The following is a 25,758-nucleotide window of genomic DNA, read 5'->3' as shown; positions in this document are numbered from 1 at the left end:
GAGAGCATGTGGGCAGGGGACAGGAGCACCACAGTTCTGCACAGGCAGCCCCAGGAGGGATTTGCATAGATCTACAGCAAAGTACAGACTTGGGAGGTAAAGTGAAATATGCCCAATGGACCTGTAAGGGATGACAAATTCCAAAATTATAACCTATGGGGAAGCTGCAGCACTGACACTTGGAGGCAGTAAATTGGTCTGAGAGCAGGAGCCACAGTTTTTAAAACAGAGACAGGGGGATATCAGAGGTCTGGGGCTTTGTGGCTCCATCATCTGGCTCCAAGTATTAAAGATGCTCTTTGATCCACAACTTTTGGTTACTACTGGTCTCCCTAAACAGGAGTGAGTGATGCAGCCTGTTGTAGTCTGCTCTACACACTCACGTACCAGCTGCCTTCAGGTGTTACATTGCTAAAATTTCCAATGCTTTCAATTAACACGTAGCAAAGCCATTAGTCATGTTGTCTTTCCGACAAATAATTGCTCTCCCTGGCTCTCTTCCACATTATTGTGAGTCTCCATTTAATTTATGGGCCCTAATAAAACATAAAGAAACCAAGACTAATGCTTTATTAGTTTCAGGCTTTTCTAACATCTTTGGTGGGGAGGGGAGCTGGCACTTCACTGTTTTATGGCTCTGAGGGAAGAGTGCCCATCTAGCAGCAGACAGGGAGTTTGCAGCAGGGCAAAGGACAGACTCACACCCTGTGAGTTACATCTGGCACATCTGCAGGGTGGGGACAGGATCCAGCCCCTGCTGCACTGGGATGTGCCTGCCTGCCCCTGGGCTGAGCCTCCCATGCATCCCATGGCTGTGCAAGGCACTTGCCACAGAGGCATGAGATGAAAGGAAAAGGATGCAAACATCAGAGCAAGGGGAGAGACCGTGGCATAAAGAAAACACAGCTAATTCCTTGGTAATTATTCAGACCCCAGGCTTTGCCTTATCCAGCAGCTTCACACAGGAAGCACAGCCAAGGACAGTGGGGAAGGGAGAAGGTGCTTTCCAGCACTGGGGGTTCCTGCTAGCCCTGCACTGGCCACCAGCTGCACATGATCCATGGCCTTGATGCCCTAGAGAACAGGTTCAGGACCTGCAAGCTCTCGGCTCGCCCATTTTGAAACACAACCCCAGTAACACCCACAGTACCCATTGGACCCAAATTCACCCTATGCCTGTCCACACACATCCAATGTGTGATCACAGAGCAGCACACTCAGGGTCACCCCACACCTGCCCCACAACGGGCACAAGCCCCTGCCATGCACAGAAACCTGACAAATTTCTTTGCACAAACGACCAGAGACAGCAAATCAAGGCAATGAGCAACACCCCCAAAAACAAAAGGCTGAAGAAGCAACGCTTGGGTGATTACAAAAACTTGAACTGAAAGCTGTTCAAAAGGCATCCAAAAGAGAAAGGGAAGAAAGCTGCAGAGGCTGACTCCCCAGATAAAATCTCCTTTCTGACAAGTTCACCTCCAATTTGCAATTCTTGTGTCTGGCTGCACATGGAGTCGATGCCAGCCTGGTCTGATGTCTCCCTGCACACAAGTACCCACTGGAGTGAGAGGCCATTCTTGGAGGAACAGAACACTCGGGGGCAGCTGTCCCACTGCTCCCCACTGACTTGGGCAGTGCAGGAGCTGGGACTGATGGGCACCCATGGGCTGAGCCCCTGTCCTTTCCACAGAGCCATAGGACCAGCAGCAGCTCTGGAGCTGCCGGGCTCTTTAAGTGCTGCAGCCTGGACAGCCTTGCTCTGAGCTTCGAGGGGGTGTGAGAGGCTTGAAGGGAAAAGCAAAGAACTGTGAATCTCAGCAGAAAGGGGGGTTGTGCTATTATACCCCAGTACCAAGGGAGAAGGCTAAATAATTAATCACAAAAGCAACTGAGTGTTAACGAGCCGCACAGGATCAAACCGCATGGAAGATGCAAAGGCCCCCCAACCCTCTTCAGTGTGCTGACAAGCCTCATTTTAATAACTTCACCACCAAAGCTGAGAGGATATGCCACAATAAATAAATAAATGTATCCCAATATCCCCTTTGGGCTTCTACTGGGGATCATCTTGACCCCTTTGCTACCAAAGGAGCCAGTTTGGAGCATGTTTTACAGGGGGAGTCCTGAGAGAGAACAACATCCCTGGCTTTGGGTGGTCATTGCAGAGATCTTCTGCATGTGCCACCCTACTCTCTGTGTAGCTTTAATGAAAGAGAGGATATGCATTTTGAATAGGAAAACCAAACATAATGCTGCTTCAGTGCCATTCCTAAATAGCAAAGTCTGACAGTGCAGAACTGAGCAGCAGCATCCAGGAGCTGTCAGGGATAACACAAGACAGGAAGGGAACTACATGGACATGCCTCTCTTGGATGCTCTGTCTGTCATAGTCAGCCATACTGAGAATAGAATCATTCTCATAGAAACATTGAAATTATGTATTACCTTGCACACAGAATATCCCTATGCAGTTCACAGGGCTGTCATATACTACTAATACTAGGACACAACTAGTAAAACAGTAGCAGCATTAAATCACTTTCCTTCCCAGCCCACCACACCGGACCCAACACACGTCTCTGTTACTGCAGCTTATGATGGAGACCTTAAGTACTAACATTTGCATCACAGTCCCTTGCATGAGGCTTTCTCCATCCTACAGTGAGAAAGGGTTGTGCCAAGTGGGGTGAAGGACCACGTGGATTCCATTGTGCCAACAGCTACAGCAAAACAAACTCCAAATAACTATATATTCTGCTTAAACAGCACCATGGCTTCCAAAAGGTCTTTGAGAAGTTAAACTGATAGGCAGGCAGTAGGCAGGGTTCTGCAATCCATCACTCAGATGCTACAATCTGACAGGAAATAAGGATCCTGCTTAATGGCCCAGAAGGAATATATAGAATTTAGGGGTATTCACACCCTCAGCTCAGCACACATGCACACACCACCTTCAGGGATCCTCTACAAGAGCTTGTTCTGGTTCTAATATCTTTATCCTGTGAAGTCTGGATAGGCTGATTCCTAGGCAGCTGAGAGTGGGAGGACAATTCATATAAGACAGTGTGGTGGGCTTTTCTACAGCTTCTGTGTGATTGCAGGACACCTGGCCTCATGAAAAGACCCATGTGCTGATGTCAGAATGATGCTTCTGAAAATTCCCTGTAATAAAACACAAAGCCTTCTCTCCTCCACCATGATATCAACATCACAACTCTGATTACATTAAGGAAAGTCATAATCTAAAACAATATGCACAACTGGTGCATTTCCAATATCCAAATGTAAACCTATGGGCACGAAAAGAACTGTAATACTGTGTATTTTATCTGAAAAACACAATAGGCTATGGAATCACTTCCTCTGCCTGCATCTCTTACTAGGACTGGAAGAGAACAGAGTGAATTTTGTAGGCTTGCCCATCAAGGTATGCCCACAAGACACCAGCAGGGTCAAGAGCCCCACAAACATCAGGATGCTGCAGGACACATTTGCAATTATAAAGGCCAATCTCATAGCACAGATGGGGACAGAGAACTGAGAGTTGGTCAGCAATCCAGAACTTACTGAGGCACTCATTGGCTTGGGGAGGCTTTCCTGCAACACTTTAATGATACATGGTCTGAATATTTTGCATTTCTGTGCATAAAACCTCACTCAGCTGGAATGAGGTTGTGTCCCTTGCGGGACATCATTTACATCAAAATCTCCTCCGCTTCTCAGCAGGACTTTCATGTCCCCCCAGCATTTCGAAGGCAGAGGCATATCTGTGTGTGGGGATAGAAATATCGGTTTTAAACATTCATTGAGCTGGAAGTGTGGAAGATGCCAGCATACGAAGGGTTCAACTGATGTGTAAATGCAGCTCTTTGAAAAGAAGGAATTGAACACCAAAACTGGTTCAGTGCAGCTAAATTGGTCCCCTAAGGGCCAGTGGTAACAGAAACCTTCAGCCCAAATAAGAACAAGTGAAATATTCAGCAAACAGCATTTGATGCTTATGTGCAGGAGGAAAAAAAACGCAGTGCAACTGATGGGAAAAGAAAATATCATGTTACCCCAAGCTGCATTAAAAGTAGCAGATAAAGGGTTTGGGGGGAAATACTCTGGGTGTGGCAGAGTTCTGGCAAGCCAGTGCTGGAAAACCCAACCATGGGGGGCTGAGAAAAAGACCATGGGTGAAGTGAGAAATGGAGGTTGTGCCACTGGTCCCAGCACAACAACCCATTGCTCCCTCCAGGCACTGCAGCTCTAAATCCCATTCCCTGTGGCAGTGGTGGGGAGGCAGCACAGGCCTGAAATGAGTCCCCAAGGAATGAACACAGAGGATACCCAGGCTCTGACCCATGTATGAGTAGGACATGCATGAACAAACTTGCTTCTGTGACACAAGGCTGTCTCTGGAGACCTTCAGTTCGATGGCATTTACAGGCTGATAATATCCTCCTGTCCTTGGGTTGAACTTCACCTGATGCCTAGGAGCACGAACAGGACCCAGCTCTTGTTTTCTCATTGGGTGCGCCCCCATGGACTGGGAGCATGAGCCCAACATGCACTTAATTTATTTGTATTAATCAATATCCAAATAATTATCCGAGTAATATGGATATGCTGAAGGGTCAGGGCTTGTGCAGGGTTTACTTCATTTTCTGAGGTTCCCAAAATCAGGGTGCATCTGCCAGTGAGGCTTTAACCATCAGCATATCTCCTGTGCTGCTGGCAACCTGAAAGCAGCCTGCTCCACTGTGCCAAATGATAGCACCTTAGCCAGACAGACAGAGCCTGAACTTGCCCAACAAGAGTTCAGTTCTTGACCATTTTTCAATAAAACTATACCAGAAACACCACAATCATTTTAATTTCCCTGTGAGAGATGCTAGGATTGCTTTTTGTTGTTCAAATCAGTCTGTTTTATCCCCTCGCTATATTTCTTCCTGTTTTCTTCCCAGAAAGGAATGTATAAATGTGGGTACTCTAGCGCTTTAATTTCTTGAGTCATTTTAATTATCTATTATTATGTTCATTGCTTGAAGACAAAAGTGTAAGCAATAGCTCTTTCCAGGGCAGGAAGGGAGTTCATCAGAAAACATGACAATAGATTCAAAGAAAGAAAATGCATAAGAAATTAACTTCTCAGGAAAGCAATGCTTGCTTTACAGGTGCAACACAGACAGCCTATTATTACTACTTAAATTTCTTGCTTTCTGAAAACGTCTCATCTTTATGACCATTCAGCTACACATCATAGAAACAAAAAGGAGTTATTTCTTCCTGCTTTACCAATCAAGGATGATTTTGTCAAAGAAAGACCTCGCAAATACCTCTGGAAAGACCACAGTTATTGTTAATATATGGCAAGAGCAGCTGGTAAACTAACTGGACAGTGTTTTATTGTCCAGCAGGATTACTGAACAGATATTGGAAAAAACAATGCCTACCCCTGGAGCCCTCACTTAAAGGCAGAGGAAGAATTATTTCAAGAAGAGAGACCTGTGTTATTGTATTCATATATCTGTGCTTTTCTTGTTGCATTGGCAGTGAATCCAAGTGGGGCAGTATTTTTTTGTCTTGCAAAATGAGAACTTCGTTTGTTGTTTCTATGATGATGCAGAAGCTGTACATGCCATAGTTCATAACCTAAAATAACCTGAGATGTCAATTCCAACTGGAGATCTAAATCAGGCACATGAGGGATCTGAGCTGGGATCTCTCTGCTCACAAGAATATCCTGACCACCCAGTCATTAGCTATTTCTCACTAAAATGTCTCTTTCTTTTTATTTGGACTGTGGTTACAAAGCTCATCCTGGACTCTTGAAGGAGTTTCTAATGGCAGGTACACGAAACTCTGCAGATCTCATGCATCTCTGAGCTCTGACTCTCCATTTTGATTTAAAAACTTGTAATTACCTTCATTTCTTAGACAACTTACATGGTTGCAATAGACTGGGAAGGAACTAGGTGGAAAGACTCTGCCCTCCTCACTGCCAGAGGTATCAGTTAAATTCATAATTTTCCAAAACTTTTAAAGATATGCAAATGTATTTTAAGCAAAACAAAATACAAGCAAGCAGATAAGGGAGGGGGGAAACCCCAAGAGTAATGTGCAAAGCCTTGAAGTGAAAAAGGCTGATTTTTCTCCTTGGTTACATGCCAGCTGAGAAAAGGCTATATCTTCTCAGAGACAGCACTGAGCCTCTGCTAACTTCCTATTTCGTCTGAGGTACCTTGGTGAAAATTATGTTCACACAAAAATACCTCAGCAACTGTTGGTTTGTAATCACTTTTATTCTCTAATTGGCATTTGGCCCCAGTGCAATGCATGCTGATCTCTCCAAGCAGCACAGACACAGCAACAGCATGAACAACCCACTGCAGGATTCTGGACAAATGCCCAAAGCATTCATTTTCTGTTCAGGTCTGTTTTCTCAGTGGAAAAAAGAGTGTGTATGAGGAGAAAACATTATCTCATGACTGTTCTGCTACACTCCAATGCCCTCAGATGAGAAGGGGCGTACAGGTTGCAAAGACAGACCATTTATTTTAAAAGGCACTTAGTTTCCTTTTGGTCTGTATTTCCTGAAATATATTGTGGAAAAGGAAACACAGACATAAGTCTTGAGGATTGATATATCATGTGGCAATTTTGTAAAGAGCACAACCCTTCCCTTGTGCCCTCCCCACAGTTACCAAGCCCTGAATTACACACTGCTGATTTCCATGGCTTTGTATGATTAATCTGGCTGTACTCCGTAAAGCAAAAAGAGCAATTGGAACAGAGAGGAAAGGAAATGGCTCACAAAAAAAAACTAGGTTACAATAACCCTCAGGAGCTGAGTGAAACCAAGAAGAGGAGAAGAATTCAGCACTAGGCTGCCAGCCTGGGCAAGGACACAACCCCAACTCCAGCATGTCAGACCCAGTGAGCCTCAAATGCACAACACAGCACATTTAGAGAAAAGCTTTTATAGACCCATATTGAAAGAAAGCAATGGATTTTTTTCCAAGGACTTCTATCCTATGAGGAGGCACACAGTGCTATTTTCTTTACCCTGAGTACAGTGAGGTGTAAGTAGCTCATGCAACAGAGCAAAAAGTGAATAGAGGAATCCTGTTCAGACCCCCTCCCAACACATTCTGCAATGAGACAAATCACTCCTTTTAACTGAGCTAAATGAGCCAGCACAGCATATCCAGGAGGGAATAGCAAGCTGGGGAAGCACTTCTTGTTGTTAGCTAACAGTTGCATTAGGAGAACAGCTGGTGGCCACCAGATTTGTTGAAAGTAATTGAAAAATTACTGTAATTTCAGCCTACAGTAAAAGTCAGTGTTGTTTAGTTTCCTTTTGTATCTGTAACTCATAGAAACATCTTCTTTGGACAGACTACAAATATACAAAATTAAAATACAGATCTTTTACCTTGCCAATATGTGGCCTTGTTATCATCTCAGGACTCAACCAGATCCAGAATGTTGAAACTTCACATCACATTTTTTTTGTCCTCTTACTCTTCTGGAATGCATTGTTAGAATATTTTGCCAGTTAATAAATTAATTTCATTTTGTCCATTACCATTCAAATTAATTCCTTCAAAGTATGAAATAAAAACCTACTTCCTTACCAGGTATTCACATTGAGACAGAATAGAAATCTGTCCTGGTATGATTTTATGATGCTGAATTGTATCTCCATTCATCTGTTTGGCCCAGAAATAACTTTTGCACTTTAAAACCTGATCTGAGAGTGAATGGGGGAGAATGTAAATCAGTGGAATGCTTGAGGGAGCTGTATTCAAAAACATAGAGAAAAGAGCTTCAGCTTTCTCTCTCTGTGTTTTTCAGACTGTGTTGTCTGCAGCACAGACAGCAGGACAGAGCTCTGCTTTGCTTTTTAGTTAGTTTTTAGCTATCTGAGGCAGAGAAGTCCCCTGGATTGTGGCTTTTCTTTTTCTTACAACTGTTCAAATGTGCTCTGGACTGAAAACCCAGAAGAAGATTCGGGGCTCACACCCGTGGCCCACCAGGGCCTGGGATGCAGCATCTCCAGAGCAGGAGGGACTGACAAGAGACTGAGCAAGCCAAGCTACTCCCCACAAAAAGGACTTTCTGAATTTTCCATCTCTTCAGAACAGCAAGAGGCTTTATTGTTTACTATTATTAATTTTTTTATGCGCATGAATACTTATTAAATAAGAATACTGTTTGTTAAATAAGCACTTTTCCACTTTTCTGCAAGAAAATCTTTTCCCAAACTAGTTGGGGGAGAAGCTGCTTAAATCACCATTCTACTGGAACCCTTTTGGAAGTTTCTTCCCAAATTTGCCATAAACCAGGACAAAAGCTTAGATCTGCCAGCAAGTATATAAAATATCCCATATTAGCAACATCAGTCTGTACATAACTTCAGTTCCTGCCTTTCTAGCACTTTTAAAGAATATATTTTTGTAGGTGATTATAGAAGAAAGAGGTTAAAGAAAAATATTCATTTTACTGATATGTAATTATAATTTTGGCTTGTTCCCAATGTCACACTGGAGGCACAGATCAACCTGGTAGGAGCTTGAATTTTAAGACTTTGAGGAGGAGGGAAAACATTACACAGAATTTACTGAGCGTGCCCATTGGGTGATTTTAGACTTTCAATTCTGTCAAATTTAGGTGGATTTTTACAATTAAAAGGAAAGTATTGCCACACTGAGAGAACAGAGAAGCTAATACAATCTCCTTGACATGGCCCTGAGGCACAGGAGCAGATTGGCCTCCAGACAGACCCACTGTGGATTCCCTGTCAGCTCCAAAACAAATGAAGAATTGTGATTTGGCACACCCCCATGAGTATGCAAAGTCAGACCTGTACACAAGGGAAGAAATGGATGAAAAGTTGTTCAGGTGCAGGGGAATAGGAAATCAAGGCATTTCCTCACCTGTTTTAAATGCTGCCTGCCAAGCTGCTTTGTATTATTCACTGACTTAGAAGGCTGGGACAAAAATGTCCCACAGCTGTATGTAAGGAATGGAGTCAAGAGGAAAAAAGCTCAGTGACAAACAGGGAAAACAACTTCCTTTAGATCCATGGTTTTAACAACCAAACCCTCTCTGGTGACACATACACAATGCAAAAAAAGAAACTTCAGACACACTTTATAAGCAGCAAGATAATAATTCTGAAAGAATATTTTTAAATCTTGTTTCTATTGACTCTGAGCTCACTACATCTTACAATTTCAGTGAACTGAGTTTTGTTTACAAAACAGTTCAATGGCAAATATCAAATCACAGTACTGTGTGCATTTGCATTTCCTTCACTCACACACCGCAGATAGGCCAGTGGTGACCTTGTGAACCTTCTACAGGTTTCCAAGTTCAAGGCCTGGTGTTCCTCTCTATGCAAAAGCAGATTAAATATCATCTGGGTTAAGGAAATTATTCTTTGTTCTCCAAAAATGCCTGTCTGAGCTTGCAAGCCAGAAATACAAATCAGCAGCACTTCCCAGCCTCAGGTGCTGCCCCATGTCACTGTGGCATGTCCTTGTGCCAGGGGACACCTGGGACAGAGGGTGATGGGTGATGCCCTGCAGCCAGTGGGCAAAGCCATCCACAAAAAAAGCCTTAATCAATAACAGACACCTGCTCTTGCCATCCTGGTCTTTTCTCAAGGGAGAGAGCTGGAGTGGTTGTCACAGAGAAAACAAATGCCCAGTAAAACCACCTGCACAACAAATTGTTAATCACAGAAACATAAAGGGAAGGTATGGGACAGAGTCCTTAGCCTATGTGTTTAGCTTTAATAACACCCCCAAACCCCCCCCCCACAGTTTTACATGCAAAACAGAAAGAATGCATGGATACACACAAGGAGCATCAGGATTTCTCCCCTTATGATTTTTGCAGGGTGAAAATCAAGGCCCAGATTTTCCAAACCACTCCAGAAAGAGCCTGGGTCTCCCTATGCAGCACAGCAAAGGGCCAGTGCAACTGCTCTTGTATAATATACCCACAGCAAGGCAGGGCTGCCTTTCATTCCTGTTCCAACAGGTGGGATCTGGGCAGGAATTGCCCACAGGATGCCAATACATGCTGTACCTTTGCAGCAGGAAGGGATAATGCCCCCTCAGACACACTGCTTTGCACACTGGCTTTCCTGCAAGGATTTATCATCTGCCTCTGGGCTGCTGGGGGCTTTTTTCATTCAATTACCCTCCTAAGAGATCAATATCCTCTTGCCTCCTGGAGCCTGGAGGAAGATGAGGGATGAGCTAAGGCTGAAGGAACCACACAGTGCTCAGAGCTGGTGACAGTCACCTGGGATGCTGGAGCATCAGGCTGAAAAATGGGCTTCATTTGGGGATATAAATAAAACATGCCCAATCATGAGTTATTGATGAGACGGGGAAAGGGCTGAACGTAGCCACACTGACAGGAAAGGAATTCAGCCACTGCCAGCTCAGTGGTTTGGGTGAGGGAGTTCCCTGCATTCACCACTGCCTGGTTTTCATGGCTGCAGCAGGAACAGCCCCATAAATATTCACAGCAGCACCTCCAAGATGCTTTCTGCTTTGAGACAGGCAGGTGAGGATAAATCCTAGCAGGCAGTGATCACCCTAAGGAAAAGCTGGCCAAGCAAAGGCCAAAACACTGCACTTGGCCTCACCACAGGCTCAACCGCTGCATCACAGCTTCATTCTGGGGATGAGTCTGGTTTCTCTGTGTGTTGGTTGCCCATCCACTTTGTTTTACTGGCTCCTCTGGGCCTGGAGGATAAATACAGGAATAACAATGGCTTCTCTCCTCCAGGAGTAGAAGCTCCACTGGACTTTTCACTCTCTCATGTTGCTGTGTGGTGTTCTGGACTTGGCACCACACCACAGGATGGAAGCAGCTTACCTGTTTGCACTTTTTTTTCTTTTTTTCCCTTGCCAAGCAGAGACCCAAAACTTGTCTTGTCCTCCTGCAGTGAGCTAATCTTTTTATGACAGGAACACAATTGCAGCAACAGTCCCTGCTATGAAACACAGCCAGGATCCTTTACAACGTGATACTGCTGTACAGCAAACAAGTGACGTGGCACAAGAGCATGTTCCCAGCTCTTGGGATTGATTCCCATGACACTCTTCTCAATAAAAACATGGAAATAAAACCAAACATCTTCCTACACCAAACAGGATGCAGTAACTTCCATCTAAGGGACAAGAATGCCTACATGCCCAAATATGTTATTATTGAAAATCTGGGTCTCACTGTAAAAGCTGCTGTTCTACAACTTTTTTTAATTGAACATTTCACTCTATATGACAGGTTTTCGGAACATACCCTTTTATTTAATTCCTGGGGGCTTCAGGGTGTTTTTTCTTTGCTTATTTATTTTCTCAGTTCCCAGACAACACAAGAGAGGAAGAACAAAATGCAAGAGAAAGCATCTAGTCCAAAAAAGAATATAGGACATGTGACTTAAGGAAGCTTAAAAGGCTGAAAAACACTGAGGTATGTACATGGAAAGCAGAATATGTATTTTCTTTTACAGGATGTGATACCTGGCACGTTCCAGATGACAGTTTTTGACAAAGGAACAGCAAAATTGCTTTCATTACATCATTCACACCACACAATAGGAGAAACTAGACTGGACAAAAATAAACAGGTTTGAAGCTTGAATGTCACAAACCAAGTAACCAAAATTTTCTTCTGCCATGGCAGTGGGGTCCAGACCCTTTGGTGTGTGCTATTGTTTGTTCAGGCAGCTGCTGGTCTCACCTGCTCTCACAGAGCACCCCCTCCCCTTGGGCTGCAGCCTTTGGAAAGCAGGGGAAGCAGTGAGGACGCCTTCCAACTGCCTCATTTGCTACTTTTCACTCCAACACATGTATCTGGTTAATTATTTAGGCTCTTCACTGCTTCTGTTTACTTATTTATAAAATACAGTTGATTTGCTGCAGCAACTGGGGGCTAGCAGGGCAGGCAACCACCAACCAACCCTCCCCAATCAGTTCCTTTTGAGCTCAGCTCCATGACAAGCATGACCAGACAGAAATCATTTAGCTTTTCCAATTGAAAAACACACTAATACTGAGGAAAGTTTAATTATTGTATTGGACAGGGGGCTGTGTGTTCCTTGGGGTCTTCAGTAGCACCTTCTGCAGAGGATCGGGTCCTTGAAGAGAACTGAGCCCTGAACTGTAGGAGCTGATGTTGGCCAAAGACAGCTGAGAGCTGTGGGCAGGGAAGTGCTGCCAGCCCCAGCCAACGGGATAAATGCCTGGGGGATTAACTGTGAATGCTCCTCATGCCAGGAAAAGCTCAAGGGCTCAGCGAGTGAAGGAAAGCAGGAATCCAAGAGGACTGACAGCAAGAATTTCTCCCTGAAGTGAGGGGATTAGCTGGTGAGGAGCAGGCCAAGTTTGAGGGATGGAAAAGAATATATAGAAGGCAGAAAGTTGGGAGAAGGGGTCTGTTTGGCAACAGGGAGATCAATCCTTATTTCTATGAGGATGTTTAAAGCTAAGACTACACAAAACTAACTGCAGCCACCATAACTGAGATTTGAACACCTAACCTTGTAATTAATTAGAATCAGCTTCAGCAGAGGAGCATCCCCTCAGCAAGCATCCACCTGCAAAGCCAGGCAGAGCACAGTTTTGGGACACTGGGTCACATAAATGCCCGGACCAGAGGACAGACAGATACCTGGGCTGGGGTATTTGCCACTCTCTTTCACACATCCCCTTTGCCATTTCTTCCTGTCTCTCCTCAAAAGGTGGTTGCCAAATAACAGCCTGACCACCTCCTAGGATGCAACATGTGAAATGTAGCAGAGTTTCATTGCTCACTAACATAATTCATAGCAGCTCCTGTCCTTAGTTGCTGCCCAGTCATGATACGCTCATTCCAGTACCCAAGTGCCCAGGCAATATTTATTTTTGATCATTCTTTTGGGCACATTCCTTAAACATCATCTGTCCCAAAATGCTGAAGATGAGTAACAACATCTCTCTCTGGTTGTTCATTTCAAAGCTCAAGTCCCAAAAGCCACTTCCAGCTCAATTTAATCCTTGATCAAAGCAGTACAATTTAGCATTGGATTAGCAATTCTCTCATTTAAATCTGTCACTAAAAAAAGCAGGTGATCTAAGTATATTCTAAATATTTCAACTAAAGCCACTAAAACTTTATCAGGTAGTACAGGGATAACTCTTTTTTTAACCTTCATTACAATCTCAAGCTATATATTCAGTGATTTGCAGGCACAAATGCACTTATTCTGCTCTGTGTTCCTTACTTTCCTGGAAAATTGTAGAAGAAAAAGCCATCATGTTCCAAGACTACTGCCAATTCCTTAAGGATATGTAGCAAAAAAGCAAGCCAGGGAAAAAGAACTGTAAAAACTAATAAGGCACCACCAGACCTTCTCCTGGCATCTGCCAATTAAAAAGGGACCCCAGGGCTGTGTTTGATTCAAGCACTTCCAGGCATTGATCTGGAAGGTGGAAATTCTGCCTGTGCCAACATGTTTTATGGCAAACATGAAACTCCTTCCAGTGCAGAGAAGCCCACGAAGCCTCCAAACTATGGAGGCAAAGAAACAAAGGAGCATGAGGATAAAATGTCAAAGGCAAGTGATGCCAAATACAAATTTATACATCTGAAGTAAGTTCAGTTCTGAGGCTGCCACAGCAGGACTGTAACCCCAGGGTGAACATGCCCCTGTGTGCAGCAAAGAGTGCCAGAGAGCATCTCCCAGCCTGTGCACACACAGGAGGAAGCAGCACAGTGGGGCCATCACAACCCACCTGCTCTCTTAGCACCCCAGTAACCCATGGCAAGTGAGGCAGCCCTCAGGCTGCTGCTCCCTATTCACATCCATCCCATAGAATTGCAACCTCGATCTGAGAAAATACTTTTTTACTTACTAGGCAAGTCACACACAGGAATTGCACCCTAGACTTACGGTCCAGTCCACACCAGAAACTTGTGCATTGTGTGCAGGCCTTTCTCTTTGCTAATAAAGTTTTCTACCTGCCGGTCCTGACAGAGTTTCTGTGTGTCAGCACAGAAACCCTTGCATCAGCATGTAAGTGTCTCTCGCCTTAAGTGAGACTAAAAGCTGAGTTTATGCATTTATTTGGAATCGATAGCATCCAAGTTACACTGAGCCCCTAAAAGCTGTTTTGCTTTAGAGGTGCCCATAAAAATGCAGGTCATCTTCCTTAGCAGCAAAGGGCTTTGATCTGCTGCAGGAGTGCCGCTGGCTGGATGGGCTTGCACAGGGGAGTCAAGCTCCAAGCAGTGGGATCTGTTTCAGGCTCCATTAAAATGCAAACCTCCCAAAATCAAAGGCAACAGCAGCGAGAGCGAGCCCCGGCTGTAGTGCACCCGTGAGCCAGGAGAGCAGAGACCTCCAAACACCCACACAGCCCAACTGGGGACAAGGGACTGGGGATCACAGTCCAGCACCACAAAACTACTTCACTTCTCATCGCATGCAGCACTGCAGGATGGTGAGTACAGAAACTGCCCCATCTCGGATTAACTTGCTCTGAAATAAAATATTACTGTTCCTCAAACCTTTTCAAAGTTGATTTTTCTCCCCATTTTCCTGCCAGGTTTTTCATCCTTTCAACCCACTCCCTTTCTGGAAGGAATGTAGGGAGGGACAGGCACCATGACTTCCTAACAGTCTGGTGGAGTCCAACACTCAAGTGCTTCTCCCTGCAAAGTAACAGCTCCCACACGGGAGGAGGGAAACCTTGTGAGACTCTGAGGCACACCTAAATCTACTTTACTGCAGTAATAACCGTGGTAGATGAATAGAGAAAAAATCCAACGAGTCAACGGAAAAAAAAAATCCCACATCTGAAAAATATAGGACATGCAAGAAATTAAAATAATCCTACTCCCGCCTGCCAATGCACAGAGGGTGAAAATCAATCACAGACCAAGTAGCTTTTTTTCCTCTAGCCCAGCTAAGGAAGAGCAAATGCTCGAGTGAGTGCCCTCCGAGTCGCTCTCGGGCAGCAGCCAGCTGCTCTGCTCTGACCATACCTTTGCTCCTCCGTCTCACCACCCCGAGCCGGCACTTGAGCGAGACAGCGAACATCTTCTGCAGCCGCCAGCGCTGCGCTCACATGGCTCTGAGCCGCTGCTCCCTCCGCACCCCTGCCTGCCTCTGCCAGGGGCTGCCGGCTCCAAAATAATGTCTGAGCACTGGGAAATAGAGCCGGGCTCCAGGCAGCGGCACAGGGAGTGAGAGGGAAGGGGTTTGTGGGGACAACGGCAGGGACTGAGCTAGAGGGGGCACAGACCCTTTTGGAGCTTTTAGAGCAGGGCTGTTTTGTTATCTCTTGCAGATGAATAAAATCACACATTGATGTTTTAAACCTATCACGGGTCTCCCACTGTTAAAGGCTGGGAATCTGGCACTACATTAACATATTAATTTGCAAAGTAAGATTATTCCTTAGCACACACGAGTGCCTGCTTGCACTTCACCAGAAAGTTAATCCAGAGATTACCAGAGCAATGGAGATAAAAGCCCTCAATTTTATGGGAGCAGTTCACCAGAAACCCAGCACCAGCACAAATACAATGGGACTGTTCTGGTAACAGCCCCAGCTGGGCAAGTCCTTCTAACGAAACTTGTGTGCAGAAGAGCTTTTTGTGTCTGTAGAAACCACTGACAATATCACACAGACCTAAGAGGAAAGCCACCATCCCACCAACTACACGTTGAACATCAATTTCCCAAACAAACTTCACATTATTTTTTTGTGGAAGGACTTTAGAGAGGGTTCATGATGGCACAACAGTCTCACTCCCTTCCTTGCCCAGCCCTGCTCACCCCCACACTCTTCTGGGAGAACAACACCTGCTGAGGACTCTGCCCAACCAATATGTTACTACTCCCTTTCATCTGAATTTAGACCAGATCCCACTGGGAGTAGCACTTCAGTTGACCTTTTCTGCTGAGTTGAGCCTCTCCCAGCAGCTGAATAAGCAAAATATTCTTCCCTCTCTCTATGGGAATTCAGACTACAGCAGGAGTGGCTCTCAACTGTTTCTTACCAAGGTCCCAGGGGAGCTCAGAGGTGCCTTCCAGGAACCCATAGGGAAATTCTGGATCTGTACAAAAAAGCCTCATTACTAAATCAATACCTGAGGGGTAAAGGCTGCCCTCAATAGATGGACATCTGGGAGTTTAGCCAATATTTCTGCTGATCCCACAGATGACTTTGGAGATTGCAATTTGCTGCCTGCAGCCATTGGTCTGTGGAAACAACACACTGTGGCTTTCCAGGAGTCTCCTTAGAGACATGACACAGAATAATTCACCTCCAGTGCCTGATCTCAGCAAGGCTCTGCCACTGAGTTTTTGCACTTAGTCACCAGGGTTACCTTCCCCCTTTTCAGGCTAGAAGGACGCATGAACAGTTTTGCAAATTCAGACTCAGAGGTCTAAGTTTGGAACCAAAGGAAAACAACCAAGACTGACCCAGAAAGCTTTCCAGCAGGGAAGGGGCTATGGAGAGCTGTCCTGAATGTGTAGAAGTGTCAGCAGCACACACAAGTGACAATCCCAGACATCTAACACCAAATTCTAAATTCAGGAATTCCCATTACCGACCCTCAAAACTCATTAAACCCTCAGTACCTTCGAGGTCAATCTTGATGAAACAACGCAATGGATTTTCTTCTTGTCTCCATCTTGTTTTCTTTAAAATTGTATAGAGTTTAAAGTACTGGTGAGTGTGTACGTGTGTATTAACTACAGATTAATTTAGATGTAAATTATGTATTTAAAGCCTTGTACAGAAGATGAAAAGCCTGAGCACTTGGGGGCTGATTAGACCCCAAATGTTCAATTTCTGAGACAGCCTGAGAGCTGACTCCCAGCTCCCCATGCACAGTTTCATGCTCTGTTCAGGCTTTTTCTTCTCTCCCCTCTACTGAGCACAGGAATCTCCAATTAATTTCACTGGAGCTGTAGCAGACAGTCTTACACTCTTTCTCCAGTCGAAATACCATTTTGCACCACAGCTTCCTTGCTTTCATGATGCTGAAGTACCAGTCTACAAATAAGACTAGAGGAACCATGCATTTCATTCTCTCTCTAGGTTCATCACTAGAATTTAAGCATATTCTGATTTAAACCTGAATATTAAGATCCAATTTACCTCCTCCAAGAGTCTCAGAGAACTTTTTTAGCCAAGGGGAATTGCCTGAATGTCCCAATTGGTTTTACCTTAGAGGAAATTCCAGTTGAAAACAAAGCACAGCTGTTTCTCTTCGATACTGAAACAAATGTGTTTTCTGCTCTCCCATATATAAATCTAATCCTCATTTCAGCTCAGGAAATGACTGTGGGGACACTGGTCATCAAGGGTGCACAACAGAAGTAGTGAGAAATATAGCAATTAAACTAAGAGGATAAAAAAGCATTTGTATAATGGGAAATCTATTACCATTTATCATGTGTAGTATTTGAGGTGGCTCTGCCAAGCCATAGAATCCATTGCAAATAATGCAAGAGGATAATGAAAATATACACAGTTTCAGAAAAAATAAAGCAAAACACAGTGTGATTAATGAATATACAGTATTCAGAATATATATATGTACTGCTATGTTTATCTGTCTGACAATGAATGCACTTTTTCCATAACAGCAACTGGTGGAGAAGTGGCAAGGAAAAGAAACAGTCTTCTTTCAAGTAAGCATTTAAAAATATGTATCAGAACAAAATTAAAGGAGCAGAAACTATTCCAAGTAGAGCTCACATTAAATTACTTCATTTTTCCCTTGAAGTTGCCATATAGTTTGTTTTCTTCCTTGGGAATAATAAAGCAAAACCCTGTGTGTGTAATACATATCCTGAAAATTACACACTGTACTAAAATGCATTTTAGAAGGCAGTATTTCCTTACTAACAGGTGCAGTTATGGCTGAATGTATTAATGTTACAAATACTGATAATACTGCCTTTGTGAATTTGTTCTGATTATTTTCATCTTCTCTTCACTAGTTTAAAGGATGTTCCCACATTACTTTTTATGTGCTTCAATGACTATCAGTACAGTCAGTGGGCAGACCCATAAACAGGCTCTGGGGAGAAAAATGCAGATTTGTAAGGAAAGGCAGCCTTTTTTTCTTTTATTTTGGTATTTGCACATTGTCTGCAAAAAATAAAACCAGGTATTTCCACATACTGGACTAACAGTGTTTTTGTCATCTCTATAGATCAGACTACATTAAAGTGGCCAGCCAGTGTACAGCTTCCATTCAGAAAGAAAGCAAAATAAACGTCACGACAAATAGTTTTTCTCTGTAAATAGTGTATGAGTATACATGGGCATATAGATTATGTGGGATTACTGTCCTGCAAAAATATGTCAAACAGATGGGCCAACAGCAATCTGAAGGTATCTCTCAAAAACATTCATGCCATAGTGAATATTATGATAATCTATTGCAATTAACAGACAACAGATTCCCCCCCCCCAAGACCCTGAGAGCTCTTTGAGAGCCATAGAAGAAAATAACATTGACCAACTGTGGCATTAAAGCATTTGGAGACAAAAAGTCTGCCTTAGATAAGCAAGTAGGATCAATGCTGAAACAACAAATCCAATACAGTAAGCCTTGAACCAAAGGCAGGATGAGCTGATCTATAAAATTCCAGTATCCCACAGACTCATTGGCTGCTCTCTGTTGGCAACGAAGCCCCCCTTCCTGGCCCATGAATTCCCACAGAAACACCCATATCCGCTGTGGAAAGCAGAGCAGCACCAGAGCAGCCAGAAGGGGCTCTCTCCTCCCCCAGGCTCCAAGTTTATTCCTCTTGGAGTGTGTTAAATCAAATATGCTGCTAAGAAATGCTGTTAGTTCAGGCTGGGGGGTCAAACTGGCAGCTCAGCAAAGCCAAACTGAAGTGGTTTCTCCTCATATATTGACACTGTCAATAACAGACCTTTGGAAGAAGATGTTCTGCCCACATTGACACCTGTGCTGCTTTAACTGATTACCCTTAATAAACATTCCTGTGACAGTGTGAACAATGAATCATTTCATTGGAACCACACTCATTAGTAGACAATTCCCAAAAGGAAATGGTCTAAATTATGCTTTACAAGTACCTTGCCTGATCCTAATTAGCACGGCAACAGCTTTCCCTGTGCAATGCCACAGCCTCCAACAGAGTAAAATGTGGGTTGGGATGTGTCATGTGGCACTATAACGTTTAATTACCCTGACAATAACTTATGCAGGTGACAGTCTGCCACAAACTGTGTTCAGCGAAAAGGCAAACATGCTTCAGTCATTTACCCTCACCCCTGACACTTTGAAAGTTCTTATTTTCTGCATCCAGGGGCACCTTTTCTGACACACACTCTTAACATCCTGTGCAATTTCTTACAAACTCACCAAAAGAATACTTCATAAGAAATGCCATGTTTAGTTTACAGCTACATGCAATTATTTCTCCTGAATTAGAACTTCTCCCAGACCCTCAACCCTCTGTAGCACCAGCTGCAAGAAACCAGCAGAGGCTCTTCGGAGAAATTCTTAGTTCTCACCATTGCATTTGCTGAGACCAGGAATGCAGCCATGTGTAACCACCATATGTGCTGACAATGTCTTCCCATTTTTCTTCTCCATAAGTCACACCCTATAAGAGCAGGAAGGCTGAACACATTTGATTTTTTGGGCACTTTTCTGCAATTCAAATGGGTGAATGGCATTTGAATTATATCCCAGAGCTAAGATGACTACTTTAAGCATTCACCTCTATGTTCCTTTCTTGAGATTCCAGCTTAAGGCATATCAGTATTACTTGTAGACATCTCTTGCTACAATGACTATTTTATCAGCTGATATTTAGAAATGGGGCTAGCAGAGCTGTATTATCCCAAAGAGTAGTGACCAAAGTGGTACTGCCTATTGCCCACACTAAGAGGAGTGGTCCTGCAGGTGAAACACTTTTGCCAGGATTCAGCCTAAGACCACAGTTTATTTTGCTAGGACATGCTGGAGCTATCCTTTAATAATTAAATGGCACAGTATGTTTGCTCAGTCTGTGAATCCATGGACAAGACATCAGTCTTTCCAAGGAGGCAGCTGAGTCTCCTGAAGCAAGAAATTAAAATAGTCTTATCTGCGTGTGCTGTGCTGCCGCTCGCTCCGACTGCCAATTGACTTGGGAGAATGAAAGGCTCCTGCAAATGCTGGCTGCAGATGCCTGCCTAGACAGGGGTCATGCTCTGCCTTCATGGATGTGCTCCCAACAGTCTTCTCACTCTATTTTACATTGTTGCTGTGCTAATGAAGCAATTAGCCAGGAACAGCCCAGACGAGTTAGAAAGCTGAAAGCCAAAAGACATCTCCCTTTTAAGCAGGTTCTTGTGCCCTAGTTTAAGCGCCAGCTGCAGTCCTCTGCTGTGAACACAAAGATAACACACAAATCTGTCACTTGCTGAGCACCATCAGCCCCAGAAAGGATGGTAGGAAAGCTGCGGTCACTGCAACCTGCAGCTTAGCTTTGAAATTAAAACAGCCTCATTTTAGACCTTTTATACAGGGAAAATTTAAATAACCACACAGAATCAGTACTGCTCATGCTAGGATGTATATGTCCCTTTTAAAATAGCATGTTTGTGCTGGTAGACTTGCTGTTACTAATATTTAGCACCCAGTAAAAAAACTACTTTGTTTTCTAAGTAAAATATTGGAAGCTTCAAGTTAAACAATTATTAATCAATAGCAGAATGTTCAAGAGGTCTTAAGGACTCATGAAATTGAATTTTATTATTCTCATTAAACACACTGCACCAATACTATATTTGCTTATAGAAACCTCATCTGATGGTTCATGTCCCCTACAGTGTACAGACATTCCCATATCACACTGAGTAGGGTTTAAGTAGAAGAAGTAAAGAATAGGCCAAGAGAAGTACAATTACCTCTATTTTAAACCATTATATACAGATGCCTTTTCCAAAATAATATCAATAAAGGTATTTTAGTCACAAGAACAAATTAATGAAGGCAACAGCACATTATCGATATTCTGGTTTCCTTAAATCAAAACCAGATGTCTGCCTACCAGTAAACCAAACAGGTTTGCCTTGGTCTTGTCCAGGTTGCCCGGGATACATGGCTGAAGGATTTGGCTTGTGTTTTCACAGGACATCAAGCTGAATTATCCTTGTCCACCATCAAATCTCATTACCAAATCCACTGCCACACATAACTGGCATTATTATTTCATCTGCAAAACAGCTGTACCCATTTACTCTGGCAGAAAATTTTCCCATCAGTGGCCTAGCCACTAGACAGGAAGCCAACAGCAGAGTAGGTAACTGAGCCCAGCCCTGAGTAAATCCATATACCCATGTGAAAATTCATAATTAATTTTTCCTCATTTAAGTATTTTTCTGTCCACACCAGGCTTGAATTTCCCTCCCCATTTGATAGTAGGTGTAGATTTACCAGCCCCATTTTTATCAGACCCAGAGCTGCACCATCACAGAGGTGACCCAATGCTCACTTTTCCAAGAACTGACTGCAGAGTTAATTAACTAGAGATTTGATTGGGAAGTGTCTAAATTGTAACAATTATCACCATGATGGCATAATTAATAATGGATTGAATCTGGCTAACAGCTGATATTTTGAAATGCACTTAGCAGCAATTTCATACTTCCTACTAAGTGAAAAATTTATTTTTGACATCCAAGAAAGACTTTAGGAACTCCATCTCCCACATCTATTGTCTTCAGACTTAATTTATGATCCCCATTTCTGAAGTATTTCCCTACTCCAATAGCCTACATTTCCCTCATCCCAGAATTGCCAAACTGATTTCACTAATCAGCAATGCCAAACTTAGCCCTTCACAGAGGCTGTGATTCAGTCTATGCTTTTAGACAGCAATATAAAATATAAGGCAATGTCAAACCTGCATTTTATAGTCAGGGAGACTGAAACTCTCATTCTCTATTTGCATTTCCTTATTAATGGGTTGGTCCCATCATCAGGTGAATGAGGTGAAAACACTTTGCTCCAAAGTCAGTGTTGATGCACGCTAGAGGTGGGATTTCAGATGAATCAGAGGAAAGATGGTGTCTGGATTTTTCCAAAACTCTTTTGCTGCCTGGTTTTGCCTATTTATTTTTCAACAGCAGAAAACCTGCCAAAGCAAGTGCTGCAGAGTATTTTGAGAAGCTAATTCAATATGTGTCTCTGCTTCCCTAGAAATTCCAGCTATTGGCCTCCAGGCTCACCTGTGCTTGTCTCAACCACAGACAAATTCAAGATCTGGCTGCAAAAAAGACTGAACTACACAGCTTCTGCAACTACTTTATAAGCAAGCAAGGTGTGGATGCCACCTCTAATCATTTCAGCATTCATGTACTTGGTCTTGAAGAAGAAAAAGGTCTGTCTCATCAAACATTTTCACTCATTTCCTCGGTGTTTATTACAGTTGATCCCAAGATGGAAGGACTGGATTGAATCTAATCATCCAATCCTCTGAAAGCTGAAACCTGCAACTCTTGTTTACCCCCTCTGTAGTGCTTGCCATTATATGAAATGTGAGAAAGAGGCACACAGAAATTCAAAGAACACGTAACAGTAAGAAAGTATATTTATCAGAACAAGATTAAAGAGATTTTAGGAACTCATATACTTTTCTTTTTCTTTTTGCAAATATTAGCCTTCAGCAAAGACATAAAAACATTTGTCTTCATTCTAAAGAGAATATTATCAACTAATTAATTTCTAGCACCAAACAATCCAAATGTAGAACGGTTTAATTGCTGAAAATGTTGAAAGAGAATATTTTCTCAGCAAAATTTATGTTTGGCTACAATGGACTGAATCTGTTTGATCAAAAGCTTTCTCTGTACAATTGTCTTTGCTGGAAGTTAAGAGAGGCCATAACCATTTGTGAGCTTTTAGTCCCCTCTGAATCTCCAGTGAATGCCAGCAATTCCCTTTCCGTGGGCACTGCGGTGGGGTGCCCAGGAGGAGCCATAAATAATGCAGCTCCACAAAGCCCTCAGCAAAGAGGGAGAGCAGGGCTGCTGGGGCTTTGAAAGGGCACCTGACCAGTCAGGAAGCACAGCTTTCTCCTTCTGCTGGGCCCCACAAGGGAAATCACTTTGAAAGGTTAAAAAAGGGCAACTCTTTCTTGCTCAACAGACCAGTTTATATCTTGTGATATGAGCAGAGCTGCTAATAACTGCTTCATTTACAGTTCACTCACCACTGCAGGGCACTTGAGGAGGGAGGATTATCAGGGTCTTCAGCCTGTGGCTTCCTTGGGATCCTTTGCCTTTATCTACAAATATCCCAGCCTCGATGCTATTAACCCTGACTTCTTCAGAGCCACACATTAATTCCCACTCCAGGTTTTCTCCATTCTACCAGTAACAATGCTGCCCTCATTAGCAGGGCACTTGGTGCCAGCTCTCAGTGCTGTGCCAGGGCCTCCAGAGGTTTAACCTCAGCTGCTTGACTGCTGCTTCCAGTGCTCCAAAACCATCCCCAGACCACAATCTTGACCAAATAGTGCAGCACACATAGACCCAGCCTTGTGCCAATGCTCTGCCAAAAGGATCTCTTTACCTTTCCTGTTTCTCTACCTTCCCTGCAGTAGAGTCTTGTCCAAATCACTCCACCTCTTGTAAACCTATATAAAAATTTATTTAGAGGTTTCTCACACTATTTAAGTCATCACTGCTTTTACCAAATATCACTCTCATATCTAGGGGCATATAGAGCTCTATGAACAGTCACATTCAAAGAACAGAGGCATAGGAATACACAAATCTCTTTTACCAGCATTTGAATTTATGGCTGGAAACTAAACTATCAGCTTTGCAATGATTTACTGCTGTACAATAAGACCCACCAGATATAAACAGAGAAGACAGCCCTGCAGGACAATAAATTGCCTCAAACCAAGCTGTCATCACAAAATTCATAAAAGCCTTGTGAAAACCACCCTACTGATGGGACACATGATTTTATGGTACAGGGTCTCTTCCAAAGTAGGAGACACCCATTCCTGGACTCCACCACCTCCTGCAGCTCTTCCCATCTTCTCCCTTGCTGAGGGTCTGGGATATCCTTCTCATGAGTTTTGCCCCTTGATTTCCCAAAGCACACAAACCCTTTGGACAGCCTGGCCGTGCACTTCTGGACTCTTGTTGGTGCAGCCCCCCTCTGAAGGGGAATCACTCTGAAATGCACCTCTTTGAAGATGTTTGTCTTCCCAGGGATCAGGCAGGACAAGACCAGCTCTGAGAGCAGCCCATCAGAGATCACTGCAATTTCTGATCTTTCCCTGCCAGGGCTGCCCCTCTGTGGGTCTTCATGTCCCTCCAAGCCCCAGTACTTTTGAACTTCAAAGCCACAAGAAATACACCAGCAATTCTGGCAAGCTCGACCAGTAACTTTACAAGGATGGCTTGGTTTTAATCATGTGCCTGGGGGATTTCTTGTGGGAGGATGAAGCAACTAGGTCTGGCATCACTTAGGAATGGAAGGGTAGGAGTATAACAGAGATGATATGAAAGGCTGAGCAACATCTCTCTGAATTAATTTATATAACCCAACAGTTCAGCAGCTCTGTATTTTAAGCTAGCCAATACTGGGTGAAAAATCAGAAGAATAAATGTATCTTAGCTTTCAGAGGGACCAGAGAGGAAAAAAATATTAGTTCCCCTTAACATTATATATGATTGGGATGTAGGTTTATATTCAGAGCCTTAGAACATTGCAAAAAGAGCTGTGATAGATGGCACAAACGTTTAGGTCACTAACAATCACCCCTCCCTTACCAAATTTCTCTCTTGAGAATAACACGAGGCTTTCCCAAACAGCTCCTTTGCTGAATCTATTTTTTCTGCTTAGACACCACAAAGCCAGGCAACTCAGTGCTGCTTTGCAATGGGAAAGGGGGAACACAAAACAAAGAAATCCAGAGAGATTGTCCGCAGGGAAATCCAAGGAGCTATGAGAAGATAAAATAAGAGGCAAAGAAAAATCCTTATGAAAATGCATGAGATGTGAAAAACTGACAGGCCAATTAAATATGCCTAAATAGGATCAGAGATTATCCCAATGCCACTGTCATGTCCCATTGTTCTCCACCCTGCCTCTGTTCCCCCTCCTCAGTCTCAGAGAAGCAGCTCACTGGAGACTCCCAGTCCCTGCTGCTGGTCCCTCTGACCAGTGACAGCCACACACGTTACACACCCGTCACTCCCTGCCTTGTTCCTCTGCTGCTCCCAGTCCTCAGCCAGCTGCTGGCAGCCCCACTGCTCTGCACTGCTCCTGCAGAAGGAACACAAATGCTGAGAGCCTGCAGGGAGTGGGGGCTGGCTGACGCTTCTGTAAACACCACTCTAATCCGTTTCAGATATTAGACTCCCTATATGTGTTTTTAATAATAAAGGCAACATTTAGATGCTGCCAAGGTATCAGAGAGCCAGCAGCAGGCACAGAAGAGCCACCCCCACCAAATAAACAATGGGAAATGCTCGCTTATCTTTTCATACCACTAGGCCTCCAGGCTCCAAAAGAAATGATTGCATTCATTTACATTTTATTGTGGAGATATAACTGGCTGGAATAACTGCCAGCACAGAACCCAACTGCAGGAATGCAGTATTTTTCTCCCCATTTGCCTTAACTCATGCTTTTCTCTTTTTTTCTGTCAATCCATCTCTATCACTGTAGCCTAGATGGCAGAAGTGCATT

General features: G+C 43.6%; 2 protein-coding genes across 9 annotated transcripts in view; one reads left to right on the top strand and one right to left on the bottom strand.

Moving 5' to 3' along the window:
• The window catches only part of CCDC174 (coiled-coil domain containing 174), a 336,009-nt gene that overhangs the window by 167,553 nt on the left and 142,698 nt on the right, over window positions 1–25,758 (top strand). The gene's annotated exons all lie outside the window — the stretch shown is intronic.
• Window positions 1–25,758, bottom strand: part of GRIP2 (glutamate receptor interacting protein 2) — a 258,051-nt gene that overhangs the window by 107,790 nt on the left and 124,503 nt on the right. Inside the window, exon 1 of one of the 8 annotated variants that reach the window (XM_026794371.2) lies at window positions 15,040–15,176. The exons of the other annotated variants lie outside the window; for them this stretch is intronic. Within the exon in view, the coding sequence (XP_026650172.2) occupies window positions 15,040–15,094 (55 nt within the window). The 5' untranslated portion in view covers window positions 15,095–15,176. Of the gene's footprint in view, window positions 1–15,039; window positions 15,177–25,758 lie in introns of those variants that run through there. 8 annotated transcript variants of the gene reach the window in all.

This window comes from Zonotrichia albicollis, chromosome 12, assembly GCF_047830755.1.
Source record: "Zonotrichia albicollis isolate bZonAlb1 chromosome 12, bZonAlb1.hap1, whole genome shotgun sequence".
NCBI classification, from domain to species: domain Eukaryota; kingdom Metazoa; phylum Chordata; class Aves; order Passeriformes; family Passerellidae; genus Zonotrichia; species Zonotrichia albicollis.
The sequence above is the reverse complement of the archived record's forward strand: the minus strand, read 5'-3'. Positions and strand labels throughout refer to the sequence as shown.